Source organism: Phyllopteryx taeniolatus, chromosome 23 (assembly GCF_024500385.1).
Source record: "Phyllopteryx taeniolatus isolate TA_2022b chromosome 23, UOR_Ptae_1.2, whole genome shotgun sequence".
NCBI lineage: Eukaryota > Metazoa > Chordata > Actinopteri > Syngnathiformes > Syngnathidae > Phyllopteryx > Phyllopteryx taeniolatus.
Genome location: NC_084524.1, coordinates 4,260,339 through 4,274,882, shown reverse-complemented (window position 1 = coordinate 4,274,882; position 14,544 = coordinate 4,260,339). Strand labels below are relative to the sequence as shown.

At 48.9% G+C, this 14,544-nt stretch overlaps 2 protein-coding genes across 5 annotated transcripts; both read left to right on the top strand.

Annotated features, from left to right (window-relative positions):
• The first annotated feature begins 116 nt into the window (after nt 1–116).
• LOC133472524 (copper chaperone for superoxide dismutase-like) lies at nt 117–3,882 on the top strand. 2 transcript variants are annotated; one of them, XM_061763446.1, is made up of 8 exons: nt 117–281; nt 401–473; nt 737–877; nt 1,409–1,586; nt 1,721–1,781; nt 2,555–2,632; nt 2,705–2,808; nt 2,879–3,882. In XM_061763446.1, the coding sequence occupies exons 1-8, from the start codon at nt 258–260 to the stop codon at nt 3,009–3,011; spliced, it is 792 nt and encodes a 263-aa protein (XP_061619430.1). In that variant the 5' UTR covers nt 117–257; the 3' UTR covers nt 3,012–3,882. The 2 variants fall into 2 exon arrangements, with proteins under 2 accessions (XP_061619430.1, XP_061619429.1); XM_061763445.1 differs by having other exon boundaries at nt 2,555–2,808.
• A 372-nt stretch (nt 3,883–4,254) lies between these two features.
• rbm14b (RNA binding motif protein 14b) lies at nt 4,255–14,185 on the top strand. 3 transcript variants are annotated; one of them, XM_061763440.1, is made up of 4 exons: nt 4,256–4,405; nt 5,386–5,738; nt 7,103–8,096; nt 9,326–14,185. In XM_061763440.1, exons 2-4 carry the CDS (start codon nt 5,390–5,392, stop codon nt 9,609–9,611), a joined length of 1,629 nt encoding a protein of 542 aa, XP_061619424.1. In that variant the 5' UTR covers nt 4,256–4,405; nt 5,386–5,389; the 3' UTR covers nt 9,612–14,185. The 3 variants fall into 3 exon arrangements, with proteins under 3 accessions (XP_061619426.1, XP_061619424.1, XP_061619423.1); XM_061763439.1 differs by having other exon boundaries at nt 7,082–8,096; XM_061763442.1 differs by lacking the exon at nt 7,103–8,096 and having other exon boundaries at nt 4,255–4,405; nt 9,326–9,542.
• The last annotated feature ends 359 nt before the right edge of the window (nt 14,186–14,544 follow it).

Here is a 14,544-nt window from a genome sequence, read left to right as displayed (position 1 = left end):
TATAAGGAAAGGAGTTGCAGTGGCGTCTCGTGGACACTGGGTGGCGGTCATGACACATTGACGAGGCCGCATCGAGCCCTCACCAACATGGCGGCGGCTTGACGGAAACCCTCATCAACTCCTCACCAAGATGGCGGCGCGCCGTCCCGCGACAAACATCAGTTTATGAAACTCGGAAGGACAAGTTTCTTTCTTTCTTTCTTTTTTTTGTCTTATCGCGATTACCGAATACTTTAAGCGGCCTTCGCACAGACGCCATGGATGCGGAGAAGCCAGCAAAGGTTTGACAAGCGCACATTTTATTGTCATTAAGCGTTGAAAATGTCTCAGTCTGGCGGCTAGCAGGTTAGCCAAGCGGCTAAAAACAGCGTTTCATTTTTGGGGGTTTGTATTTCCTCAGCTGGAGTTCGCGGTGCAGATGACGTGCGAGGGCTGTCGAGATCAAGTCAGAGCTGCTCTTGAACACAAAGCAGGTCAGACTTTTCTATCAATCTTTTATGCTGCACATCAGGACTTGTCAAACTGGGGTGCCCGGGCCCCGAGTGGCTCGTGAGACGCAAAGTGGGGGTCTGCCTGCCTTATGTATATTTAAATATTTCCCTCCAGATGTTGACGAAGTCATTGGAAGAAAAGTCTCCCCTGCAATTTTAAGAACCTCGCTATATGCCGACATGGACAATTATTAGGAGCGTTTTAAAAGATGCAGTTGAATTCTTCCAAGTTTTCTCCTTGTCAGGCGTGCACTCAGTCAGTGTGGACGTCAGCGAGGGACGCGTCCTGGTGGAGACGACCCTGAACAGCGGCGAGGTGCAGGCCCTGATCGAAAGCACCCACCGTCGGGCCGTGCTGAAGGGCATGGGGAGCTTAGAGGAGCGAGGTGACACCCCCCTCCACCTTTGTCCCGCCAGTGTTGACCTTGGTGACCTCCTCAAATTCACTACCCTTTGGATACCTTCGGGACAAAAATATATATACACACACAAACAAACTACTACTGTCATTTTCACAACTTTAACTCTGTAAAGGTTCTGTTAATTATTTGACTTATTGAATTTTTTATGACACAAATAAAAGAAAACATAATTCCCCCCCCCCCCCCCCCCCCCAATCTGATAAACGGTAGGAGTTTGGTCAATGACTAATTGAATAATTTGATCCCAAAATCGGAAGTTGTGCAAGAAGTCCAAGTCGCATTGGTGCAACCCACTTTTTCAGTCGCACCAGCACATGATTTCTTTGTTTGACATGTAAGAGTTAAACTCTCTGGATCGTTAGAAGAAAAAAAAAACAATCACAAAAAAAAAGGTTTCCTGCCAAATTTCATGCCACAAAATGTAAGACAGCCAAATTAAAAATAAATAAATTTGGAAAAAAAGCGGAAGGGTTAAGCCTGGCGTGGATTCGACAGATTTGGGCGCAGCTGTGGCGATGCTGGCCGGCAAGTGGGGGCAGGTCCAAGGAGTGGTGCGCTTCCTGCAGCTGTCCGCTGAACGCTGCCTGATCGACGGGACCGTCGACGGCTTGGAGCCCGGCGCCCACGGCCTCCACGTGCACGCGCTCGGCGACCTCACCGAGGACTGCCTCAGGTAACCCGAACGGGACACCCTACCGAGAGGAATATCTGAATTGTGCTCCTCGAGGGCGACGTATCCGAATCGTGACACTCGAACGGTCCAGTGTAAATCCGGCCTGAATGACGTTGACAACCATCTGTGTGCAGCTGCGGCGAGCACTACAACCCGTTTGGAAGACGCCATGGTGGCCCACAAGATTCTGAGCGGGTATGACAGTGAGTGAGCGAGGGAGTGTCTTCAACTTATTTTAATAACAAAATAGTAGGCTTTACACGATCTGGATTTTTGGGGCCGATCACCCATCAGCGAGTTTAAAAAAAAAAAAAAAAAAAAAAAAACGATCACCGATCCGATCACAAGGTGGAGCAATGTGTCTATTTAAATGACTTGTTCATTTACTGTATATACTAATCAGTCAGGTCTAACCAACATTACAAAGTGACAGAAATAATGGGTGCTAACTTACTGTAATTAAATTACTTTATTGTAATTAAATTACTTCACACGCACCGAAACTTTCGAGCATGATTTGACATAACGCCGGCATGTTACGTACAACCGTTAGTGCTAGCACTAGCTTGCGGTGGTATAGGAATACAAGATTTGATTGTAGTAGTCTGACATAGTGCAATCGTGAAAGACCAAATTTGTCTTGTAGTCTGATCCGGCCGGGCATTACGTGTTGTCTGTCCCACACCGCCGACATGTTTAAAAAAAAACAAAAAAAACACTTTATTGGTTGTTGGATATTTACAGTACTACGTCAAAAGACACGCGACAAGGCTAAAAATAAACTAGCTTTTGAATTCAGATATACTGTACACGATGACACGGAGTAAATGACATCATTGACGTCAATGATGACATTAAAGCCGATCAGCATAACATGCTAACGATCGGCCGATACCGATCATGCCGATCGGATCGGTGTAAAGTCTCGTGTCAATGATGTTTTTACAAAGCGTGTCGTTGTCATGCAGCATGTTGGTGATCTGGGAAATATTGTCGCCGGACCCGATGGCAGAGCGTCGTTCAGACTGGAGGACAGTCAGCTCAAAGTACGCGCACGCACTCACGCACGTGTACAATTTTGGAGTCTGTCTACAACGGTGTCGGTGACCCCGCCGCAGGTCCGGGACGTGATCGGACGGTCCCTGGTGGTGGACGCCGGGGCGGACGACCTGGGCCGCGGCGGCCATCCGCTCTCCGAACTGACGGGAAACTCGGGCGCCAGGTAAGTCGCCGTTGCGGCCGAGGTTCAAGCTGGCGCTGACTCACGGCTCTCCCGTGTTCTCGGAGGACAGGCTAGCGTGCGGGATCATCGCCAGGTCGGCGGGCCTTTTCCAGAACCCCAAGCGAGTGTGCGCCTGCGACGGGCTCACGCTGTGGGAGGAGCGAGAGCGGCCGATTGCCGGGAAAGGGCGGAGCAACCTGTGAAAATACATGCAAGCCAATAGAAAACGTCCAGTATTTTGGGGGGAAAAGTTCCTTAAAAGATAAAAAGTAGAAACGTACAATCATGTGCAAACTTCTTTTGTCCAGCGGTGCCCAAAACATTGTGCTCAGGGGCCACATTTGATTTTTAAAATGAAGAGATGGCCCAAGTCATTTGTAGTTCAGGTAAAAAAAATAAATAAATAAAAATACAAAATGGTAAAATCTCGATGTAATATTTTTTTCCACATCCGCCAGTTCACCAATGTAACCCCCGTGAATCACTGAAAACTCACCCGTTTGCTGTTTCTGTGCCATATTGGTTATGAAGTGAGTTGTGGAGATTATTTGGACAAAAGTTGTCCTTTTTTTTGGGCATCTGCTATAATGGTAGTTACAGTACAGTATAAACCAAAGGTCCAACAATTAATCGACTTATTTTGATAATCGATTAATCAGTCAGAGGGTGGTCTCGCTTCAAATTGTCCAACTCCTCTGATTTCAGCCTCTCAACAGTAAATATTCTCCGATTTCTGTCGTCCTCCATGAAAGCAGACTGATTATCTTTGTGTTTAATGGAAAAAAAATTTGTTTGAACATTAACATTTTTCACTTGCGGCGCTGCGAACTGCAGTTATAGGGTCCTCGCAAGGCTTGTGATTCCTGGAAATGGTTGTCCCGTGCATTTCCTCCTTCCTTCACAGATAAGAACGCCACACCTATGTAACGCTGTAGTCGTCTGATATGTTCATCTGCTGTTGTTGTTTTTCCATTTCTCTTCTGTTCTCCTTTTTTTTTTTTTTGTCTCGGACTGTCCCCTGTCATACATTGCTCCGTGTGGCTGCATTTCCAATAAATATCAAAATACAGACAACCACGGAAGCTCCCGTTTCACAGAAAAATGGTCAAATGTTTGTATAATTTTTTTTGTGTGCGCTTTGTGTCTTCAAAGCTAACATTTGTTGTTACGGTTGAGCTTCAGATAAGTTGCCGCTTGAATGGAGTGGAAAAAGAAACAAAAAATCATCAACATTTTAATTGAAAAAAATATACTGTCATTGTATTTATATTTTACAATGTCATTTAAAAAACAATATATATATATATTTTTTTTAAATGGGGGGGGGCGGATTTCAGTGCATTTCAGTGGGGGAATATTATTTGATGGACTGAACGAGTAAATTCAGTTCGGATGCTCGGTCATGGAATGAAAATAAATTCATGAAATGAAAAGAACCAGAATAAACTTCATTTTGGATTGTTGTGAGTGGGTTTACGACGTTTATCCCCCCCGCCGCCGCCCTCCATTTTCAATGCCGGGCAGTCAGGCGGAAGTGGCCGCGACCATTTTGAAAAACACGAGCAGCAGCACCAGCAGCAGCACCAGCAGCGCTAAGGTAAGATGGTCGTCACGTTTCTTTTTCATCCCTTCTTTGCTTCACGAGGCGCAGTCGGCCCGGAACAGAAACCGCCGACTAGACTATTGTTGGCGTAGTTTGCCTTTTTTTGTTTGTTTTTTTCTCACTCCTAGCTTCCCGTGAGCTCGCTTAACGTCCTTTCATCACAGACACAAGCAGTCTTCATTGTGTGACTTCTGTCCCTTTCGGCTCGGTTATTCGACGGCGTGTTATGTATTTATTAATTTTTTCACCTTGCCGTCCTTTTTTATATATATATATATACATTTTTTTTGAGTGTCGTTATGTACGTGCTTTGTCTAGCTCTTTGTTCCCCGTTTTGTTGTTAACAGTTCAAGTCAGCGTCGACGCGAATGTGATGACTCAGCGTCCGCCGACGTGTTCAGCGAGCAGCTCGAGTTGGCTCGGGTCTATGAAACGAACACCTAGTTGGCTACTCGTCTTTATCGAGTTTATCCTCCGTTTGACATTTCTGGTTTAATTCGAACCGCAGGTAAAATAGTGGGAATATTTTTGAGCAGGCGATCGCCATTTTATCAGGGAACAATCACGTGGTAAACGCTTAATTTTGTTCTTGGGAACTCTGGATGAGATGTAGGTTCCCCCTGTGCAGGCACAACCCGTTACAAAATACAAATAAATCTTCCAGTATCAGTGAGGCTTCTTACCGCCTACAAATGAGTGTGTAATAAAGGAAACTGAACCTATTTGCAGTGGGTGGAAAAAGTATGCAAACCTTTTGGAATGACTTACATTTTTGCATTAATTTGGTCTGATCTTCATCTAAACATTGTGTACTTAAGGTCATACCATGCAAGCATTTTTTCAAATCATATTTTTCTTGAAAATAACGCGTCACCGTTTGCTCCGAGGTGTCACGTGGCGTTTGGCTTTGATTGGCACACACGAGCAGATCAGAACGCAAGCTAAGCTAACGGGAACGTCTCTCCTCCACGCAGCACCATGGACAAGGGTCAAACGGTGAAGCTGTTTGTGGGCAACCTGGCATTGGAAAGCACCCAGGAGGAGCTGTCGGCCATCTTCGAGCCGTACGGTCACGTGGTCAGCTGCAGCGTGCTGCGGCAGTTCGCCTTCGTGCACCTGCAGGGCGAGGGCGCCGCCGAGCGCGCCATCCGCGAGCTCAACGGGCGCGAGTTCCGCGGGCGCAACTTGGTGGTGGAGGAGTCGCGGGGGCGGCCGCTGCACTCCACCAAAGTGTTTGTGGGGAACCTGAGCGGCATGTGCACCACAGAGGATCTCCAGCAGCTCTTTCAGACTTTTGGGAAAGTGCTGGAATGCGACAAAGTCAAAGGTGAGCCCAGAGGTTATGTCGGATGGTGTATAGTCGTTATTTAGAAAAATGACGACACAAATAGTTTAGGATTTTGTCAAGATTTTGAGGAGGCCCAATTAAAGACACAGAGTAACGTCCCAGGCATGGAGTTGTCGCTCAATAACTAATTAGCCAATGGTTGGCTTTATTAAGAATGCGTCCTTTCTTCATAAAGCCAACCCATATGTGGATTATTGCCCAAAAAGTACCAAAAAAACAAAACAAAAAAAAACCAGGCAGCACAAATGTGGAATTTAGTTTACCTTATCTTTTTTGTGAGTTAAGAAGTTTTGTTTGGAGAGCGCTGTAACACACAAACAGAAGGAAGGTCTTTATTCACCATTTATTTTGGCAGCTAGTTGAAATTTTCAATTTTGAGAGCAGCAACGCCTCCAAATTTTTCATGCAGGAAAAAAAAATATCTGCTGATGATGAAGTGCATGTGTCGTTACAATTGTAGCAAGCATGTGGTCGCGGTTCCTTAGGGTTGCAAAGGGGTGGAAAAATTCCAGAAAGTTGCCGGTACATTTCCATGGGAAATTCAGATTGGCGATTTTGGAAATTACCCTAATTGGACCCTCCCCATTGGAATTCTGGGGGCCATTTGATGGAAAGGTACCATATCCTAAGTCAGAAGCAGAGATTCACGCAAAAGCTCTCCTTGCCAGCATACGAGGGTATTACAGTACCTTAAATTGTAGAAATTATTTTGTACAATTTCTAAACTCTATCCGAGCGGCGGTGTATCCGAAGTTCAATTTGGCTCGCAATACAAGCCGGGGCCAAGTGTCGTTGGCTCGTAACTTGAAAAACGCTGGGTGCTTGCAAGTCACGGTCCGAGTGTACTTGCATGAAATCTGGTTGTTTTGCTCAGGATGATGCCAAAATATATTGTGTTCGTTATCTATGCGGTGGATCCGCGCTATTCACGGGGGTTAGGGACCGGGCCCGACCGCGAGAAACGAAAATCAGTGACTAATTGTCACCCCGTTAAAGTTGCAATGGGGAAAACCCTTTTTTTGAATGGTCGAAATTCTTGAATAAGCAGGGATAGAGATGGCTCCAATAAGCATTTTTGGGGTTGGTTTCCCCAAAAGGAAAAAAAAAATGGAATCGGGAGCGGGGGATGTCGTGAATAGGAGAATGCGCGGGGGTCCGATGTATTTCAGTTCCCTCCCAAGAGCCAATCTTCAGTTTTATTCCCATGGAACGTTTCCAATTGACAACATTTTGCAACCCTAGCGATGGTCCACATCCTGCTTCAGCATGAGTGGTTAGGTGTTAGTCACGATGCTAATTGTTGTCCCTGCGCTCAATGACAGCCAGGCATTCGTCTTCCGTAGGCTACGCCTTCGTGCACATGGAGAACAAGGAAGACGCGCTTCAGGCCATCGAGGCGCTTCACGGCACTTCCTTTAAGGGGCGGCCCCTTTCCGTGGAGCTCTCCAAAGTTCAGCCCAGCAAGCAGACGCCCACCGGGAAGATTCCTTGCGTCAATTGCGGCAAGCAGGGCCACTACGCCGGCGAGTGTCCCGTGGGGAAGCCCACTCTGGAGCAGTACCAGAGTCAGGCGGCCGTACTGGCCGCGGCGGCGGCCGCCGCCGCCGGCCTCCCTCTCCAAGTGCAGCAGAGCGTGCACAACTCGGTGTACAACACGTCCACCTTCGATCCCACGTACGCCGCCCTCACCGGGATCACCACGGGCACGCGCACCGACGGCAACCCCGTCAACCCGGCGGTCTACGGCGCCCTCGCCAGCCAGGTGTACGGCGCCAACGTGGCCAATCAGCTGTACGGATCGGTGGCCAACCAGGCCGCGCTGTCGTCGGGAGCCGCTCAAGTTTACAGCTCGGTCGCCCCCAACCTCTACGGTCAGGTGGCGGCCAATCCCGCCGCGGCGGCCGCTTACACGACGCCCGTTTACACGCCGTCGATGGCCAACTCCATCTACCTGACCGCCGCGCCCGGGATCGAAATGCAGTCGGCGGCGGCGGTCAACCCCGCCTACACAGTAGCGCCTGCGATGTCGCCCGCCTACGCTCACATCACCGCCATGGGTGCCGCAGACCCCGCGACGGCCATCTTTGAAGTGGCCAGACAGGCCCATTATTTTGCTCAAGGTCAGCAGGTCGTGGCCGAGCAGCAGACGGCGGCGGCGGCCAAGTCTGGCGAACGGGACCGCAGTCCGCTCCGACGGACGGCCTCCCTCCTGCCGGACCCCGTCATGAAGCCGTTTATATACCAGCGGGCCAAACCGCGGCGCTCGCTGCTCCCGACGCCCGCCGGCCGCGCCGCCGAGGAGGCGTCGTCGGAGACGGCCGAGGACCACGTGGCAAGGTAGAACTTCCGCTGCCCGCCGACCTCGAGGTCTTTCTTTGCTTGCGTGACGCGAAGCAGTTTGTGTATCGTTGTTTCTTTGCATTTTCAATCGCTCAACTGACAATCAAAAGATGAAAATGTGACTGGTTATTTTATTTGGTGTTTTACCTGAACACAAAAGAAGAAGAAAAAAAATACTGTTTAATTTCAGAATTCTATTCTAGTCTCAGATCAAAAAGACAACATTGAAAAACAAGAGTTTTATTTGAGTATTAAATTGGTTGTACCCCGCCTCCTGCCCGACGATAGCTGGCACAGGCTCCAGCACGCGCGCGACCCGAGTGAGGAGAAGCGGCTCAGAAAACGGATGGTTGTATTTATCCGAAAGTTTGGCAGAGCGTTAGCAAACGGGCGAGATTTAATAATCGGCTCCGACAAATAATGTCGGTCGATACGTCTATGCCAGCGACATATCGTGACGGGCAGAATAACTAATAAATACGCTCGCGCTGGATGACAGAATGTACAATTAACCTTCGTATCCACGCGTTGTCATTCATACAACCGAATATGAGCTTTTGAGTTCAGATTTCCCATTTGGGGAATCGAGGTGAGGTCGTCAGGATTTCAGTTGGCGGTGACGTACGAGCGAGCGAGACGTTCGCACGAAGACGAGCCGGCCGTGTCGCTCACCAGGCCACGCCCCTTAAAGGCACGCATCTAACACTCCGGCCGGTGGTGTTGTGAACCGGCTTGTCCCAGTGCGCAGTAATGACGATTTCTAAAAGCAGTTTGACTTGTTTGCATTCACTTGTTTTTGTACAGTAAAAGAATGGAACGAATTTTTATTGTTTTTTTTTTTTTTTTTTGTGGGTGGCTCGTATACGTTGGCACTTTCATTCATTTCAATGAGGATGGTTGATTGGAGTAAATTGAGTTACGGACTTGGTCACGGAACGAATGAAACGCTTCGGTCAAGGTCGCACCGCATATGACATTTTTGTTTGGTGGTTTCCCTGACGTCAAATGCATCAATAAAGGTTGAGAAACAAAACATAATCTGGCTGATGAGTTGTTGTCGGGTTTGTGGTTTGTAGCGGCTAACGCGTCTTTACGAATGATGCTGCTTTGCAACAGTTTTTGTGTTACATTAAAACACGCGGAACAAAATAATCAGTCACTGTTAGTTTTCGGCGAAAAGAGGAATCGTACGCCGATCGTAATGCCTTTGTTGCCGTCTTCTGCAGATACTATGCTGACTACTACCAGCAGCTGCAGCAGTACCCTCACTTCCAGTACGCCTACCCCTCCCCCGGGGCCATGAGCGCCATCCCCGGCATGCAGGCGGTGCCCGCCCAGCCCGTGGCCGCGCTGGACGCCCTCAGGCCAGTGGTCCCCGCCGCCGCCGCTGTGGCAGCAGCCATGGCTGCGCCCAGGGTGTATGAGCCGCCGTTGCCGCCGACCACGCGCAAGGAGTCCATCCTCCGCCGCCCCGAACTCTCCCTTCACACGCCTGAGCCCCCCTTCCGATAGTCTGCCCCTCCTCCCCCACCCCTCCTTTGCTCAATTCCTCCTCAAACGGGCTGTTTTGTGTGTGTTTGTTGGGGGAGGGGGGAGGAGGGTAGGGGGGGGGGGGGGGCTATTAACCTGCTTGACCAGCTGTTCTGTTCGTCATGCAGCGCAGCCCCTCACCCGTTGGCCGTCTTTGACCTCTATCGTTGTCGTGCCGGTAGTGAGGACACACACGCTACTCTCAAAAGTCGGGCCGCGTCCGTCCAGCTGGTCGACGTTTGAGTACGTTTTGCACAACTTGCTGTTCTCGAACAAGGAGCCGAATGGCAAAATTCACAAGCGGGCGGTTGAGCCTTGAAAACGTCTCGTCCGAGCTGTCCGATGGAACCTGCCGATGAAACTGTGACGCTCTCAGCTCCTGGTGAGCAATTGTTAGGCGTCGTCAAATGTCATCCTTTCAACGAAAAGATGATGAGGACTATAGAGATACCATTTGCAATTGAACCAGGATGTGTATCGGTCCATTTATGTGCATTCCAGAAAAGCAAGTTGAGAGCTCAGAGTGTCATCGGCCGATTGCAACGGAGCGACTGGAAGAGTCACAGAAAGACGCGGAAGTGGACATTTTCAGAGATCAAACGCCTGTTGTGAAATTTTCCGTTCGGGTCCTTGTTAGAGACACGCAAGTTGTGCAAAAAAGTACTGAAACATTGAACCGCTGGACATCGCTGGCGTCGGGCGGAAACCTCTCGCCGCATCTCCAAAAGCGGCACATTTCCGGAAACCAAAGAAACGGCATGTTTGCTCAGAATCGTCAAGAATAGCAAGCCATTTTCAACACTTTACATTGCTCACGAATTAGTTTTTAAAAAAAAAAAAAAAAAGTGTGGAGACTGCTCACCACCAAATTAGGACAAAGGAGGTTTGGGCCCGACACTAGTGATAATGGTTATAGTGCATTTCAGGTTCATCCTGAAATGTTTCCCTGGTAGCCCAGTGTCCCGGACTTTTTGCGAGTAGTGAACTTTGACTTTTTTTTTTGTTGTGCCAGTAGTGAGTCGCCCCCGCGACTCACCTTCTTCGCCTTTATTGTCGAGTTCCTTGGGGTCGGACCCGCGACTTGGAGTCCGGTTCAGTGCCGCTCGCCACCCTCCCGTGAGTTTTGATTGCCTTATGTTAGTTTAGCGAAGAGGTCGTACAAGCACACGCTGTGTGGCGGCTGCATTGTGACGGACAGAAGCGAGCGTCCGCGAGGTGTGTGTGTGGGGGGCGTGGGGGGTGGGGTGCGTACTTAAAGCTCACATGGGCTTTAACCGTTGTTTCTTCCCCACAACCCCTTGCTGTCGTCATGGCAAAGCGGGAAGCCACTGTCTCACCTCTTTCTTGGTTTTATACAGTTGTCTACCTCTTGTTCCTCATTTCACCTCCCCTCCACATACCCTTCTTTAGAGGTCTATTTTTTTTTTTAATTAAAAGTGGCGTCTTTTAGTTTGTTATTGCGCTGCATGTTGACTAGTGAATGAGAAGCTGGACTCCGTGCCTACACAACAAGTGCTTTTAACGTTCATTGTCTGGGGGGGGGGGGGTCATTTGCGTTAATTTCACAGGGAAGACATTGTGGCACAGTGGTGAGCAAATAAGAGCACAATTGGGGGCGGGGGGGGGGCAGTATCTTCCTGTACCCCAGGTGGCATCCCGACCGCTCTGACGAAGAAGTGTTTGCAATCCTATTTTTGCAAAATTGAACTATTTGATAGCTGCACATAGACACACACCCCCCCCCCCCCCCCCCCCCCCCCCCCCCCCCCCCAATCAACCGACTGCCTTGCTTCTCGCCCCTTCCCGTCCCCCTTGTGGTGATCAGAGTGTAATCTTGTGGTTGCATCCTTTGTAGAACTTTGTGTCAACTTTTTTTGTGTCTTGTTGTTTTATTGAGGGCATGCTCTGATTGACACACGTGTATCCAAACTTGAATAAACGCTCTTTGGATGTTTAGTGCTGACTAAAGCAACACAAAGCTTGGGCCATGTACGCTTCTTCTTCTTCTTCTTCTTCTTCTTCATCATGCGGGGCGGGGTGGGGGTGTGGGGGGGTTGGCTGTGGTGGATGTGTCGCCACATTCTCCCTGCGTGTGTTTGTGTGTTCACTGTGCATGACGCCACCGACTCGCCACGGCCCCCTCTCCCCCCACTAACTGTCTCAACTGAATTAGGTCACCTGGATGGCGGTGTGGATGACTTTTTAGCGTGACGTCAGTCGCCACCGAGGTAAATGAGCAGAGCTTTATCTCCTACCTCCCCCCCTCCCCCCCACCTCAACCTCTCTGGCACCGGGCCTGAAGCCACCTCGCTCGCGTGTGCGTTGTGTCACCGGGGGCACGGACCATCTCTCCCCTGCCCAAAAGTCGATCCCGTTCCGCCGCATTCGCCGCCCTCACGCCCGCCCTGCCCCTCCCCGCCGCCGTTCACACACCCGTGCTTTCTCCCGCCGCCGCCGGATGTGACTCGACCTCCGGTGCGTCCCACCGCCTCACACTTGTTGCCATGGAGATGAGAGAATGGCGGTGAAAGGTGGTGCGCGTGTGTCTGTGTGTATAGTGAACCTCTGTTTATTACGGGGGATACATTGCACACTGTAGTATAGAGAAGCCAAGACAGTTTTATATTTTTGCCACACCCTTACGCTCCAAACATATTTGAAATCATTAAAACAGTCTTTAACGTATTCCTTTGCGCCTTTTCTCGCTGTCAAGAAATGGGAGCCTACCATATAACGTCACCTTGAAGAAACGAAGACTTGAAGAAACGAAGATTTTAAGACCGCTATGTTCAGCCATTATAAAAGTCTGCTAGCTTATTGCTAAAATAATGCAAAATGTCATAGACGTGCTGTAATTGTAAACCGAACACACCATACGGCTTTACTCACAGGCATATATGCGCTCTGCCCTGTAGGAACAACAACTATTACTTTGTTTAGTCTCAGTCCTCCTTCTGCATGTCTTCCAGTAGACGGAAATTTGGATTTGCCATCAACCCATCAAAACAATTGCTTGAAAATCTGCGGTATAGCAGGAGCACGAAAGTTGAACTGTGATAAAGCGGGGGTTCACTCTACCGCAAAAATTGCTTTGCCACGTCGGGGGTGTGTGCGTGTGTGTGTGTGTGGCGGGGGCCATTTTGTGGCGGTGTCCTATAAGATTTGGGCCGGTGCCACCTGCAGATTGTCAACAATCTCAGAGTTCTTATAGGACGGTTGTGGACATTTGCAAGATGGAGGAGGGAAACCTTACAAGGTGAGTGTTGGTGCCTACTTTCTGATTTTGAAGGCCACGTAAATTTTTACATTTTTCTTTTATATCTAAATCTACTTTTCATTTCTTCCTTGAGCGCTACGTATATGGAGTCGGCCCCTGCTGTTCGCAGGTTAGGGGGAGCGAGCCGGGCCCCGATGAGCGAATTTCCGCAAATAATCGAAGCACCCTAAATATGGGACAGTAATGTATTAATTGCTTAAACCATAAATACATGTACACCACAATCAAACTGTGATCCCAAACACTTTAGCGTTTAGTGTTTCAAATACTTACAAACATCTTCAAACCTTGCTTTCCCCTAATAACACAGTAAGCTGCTTCCCCCCCCCCTAACTATGCACGTACTCGGTGTGCTGCGTGCCGTACGCGTTGGCAACGTCGTTTTGTCGACACAAACTTTTGTTTTTGTTTTTATTGCTGCTATTTTGTGTAGTTGGAGCTCTGTGCTTCCCCTCCAAAAGGTGACAGAATTGCTTTGGAGAACCTTCAGGTGAGTGCGCCACGATGCCAACTTTCAGCATACCTTACACCGTCAGCGGTGCTAACACGTCAAAGGATTCTTTTACCATACCCTGACTCTCCCGAAGCCCAGCCGGCACCGCGACGGGCAACGGGGCGAACGGACCGAGCCGTTAGAAGACGGCGACACGGCCACGCTAAGCTAAAGCCACACTACTGTAGACTAGCTAGTGTGCGACGACTAGCTAGCTCTTTCGCCTGCTTTCGAAGACAACGCTAGCTGAGCGGCGGACATTGAAGTGTTAAAGGTAACCCCTTTGTTGTTTAGGCAATGTGAGTGCATTACGGTATGGTACTGTACGAGCACTTGCTACACGACATGGTAGATAAACATGGTCGCAATGAACCAATTGGAACTATTCTCTGAAACTACGTACAGACGTATTGTAAACCATGAAAAAAAATCACTTTCACACCACAGTAAAGGAAAAAGCTCGTAGGCGGGGTTCCCCAAAATATTTGCAAACGGTTCGAGTCGCGATTTCCGAGCTTGGAGTATGCGGGGGTTGACGTAAATGTACTAGCTCTTTGGGCATGCGTTTGTAGACATTTGTAGACAAATGCAGATGCCCCCCACAAGGGCCGTCAGGTTGTGTCCCAGCCGGTTTTGACTTTGTCGCTTTTCCGGCATCCGTAACCTTGGTGACAGGACCGGTCGAGAAACTTGTGTAGTCGAATTTCACAGAGTGGAGGCACATGCTATACTATACTGTACTATACTAAGGAAATGAATTAATAAAAGGTCCAATTTGACCAAAAATGCTCGTGTCCTGTCTCTTTAATAGCTCATTTTCAAGATGTCAAAATGAATCGATTTGCGGTTATACTTGGGGAAATTATGTCATGTTTGAAACTGCTACAGAATGGCACAGAGGGCCAAGTCACAAGTGTCAGCTTTAGGAGGCGGAAGTGATCTGAAAAAGAAAATTGTCATCGTGGAAATTTCTATTTGTAATTTAAGTACAGATTTTCTGTCAGTCATATAATGTCTTACAATTACCTTTTGTAATGAAATAGCGCCGCCTTTCCGATCCCGAGGCGTACTTGATTTCCTGCGCCGACGATCGCTTCCACTCCCCTCACTTCAAGGGGCTTCATTAGCAGCAACAGGTGCACGTC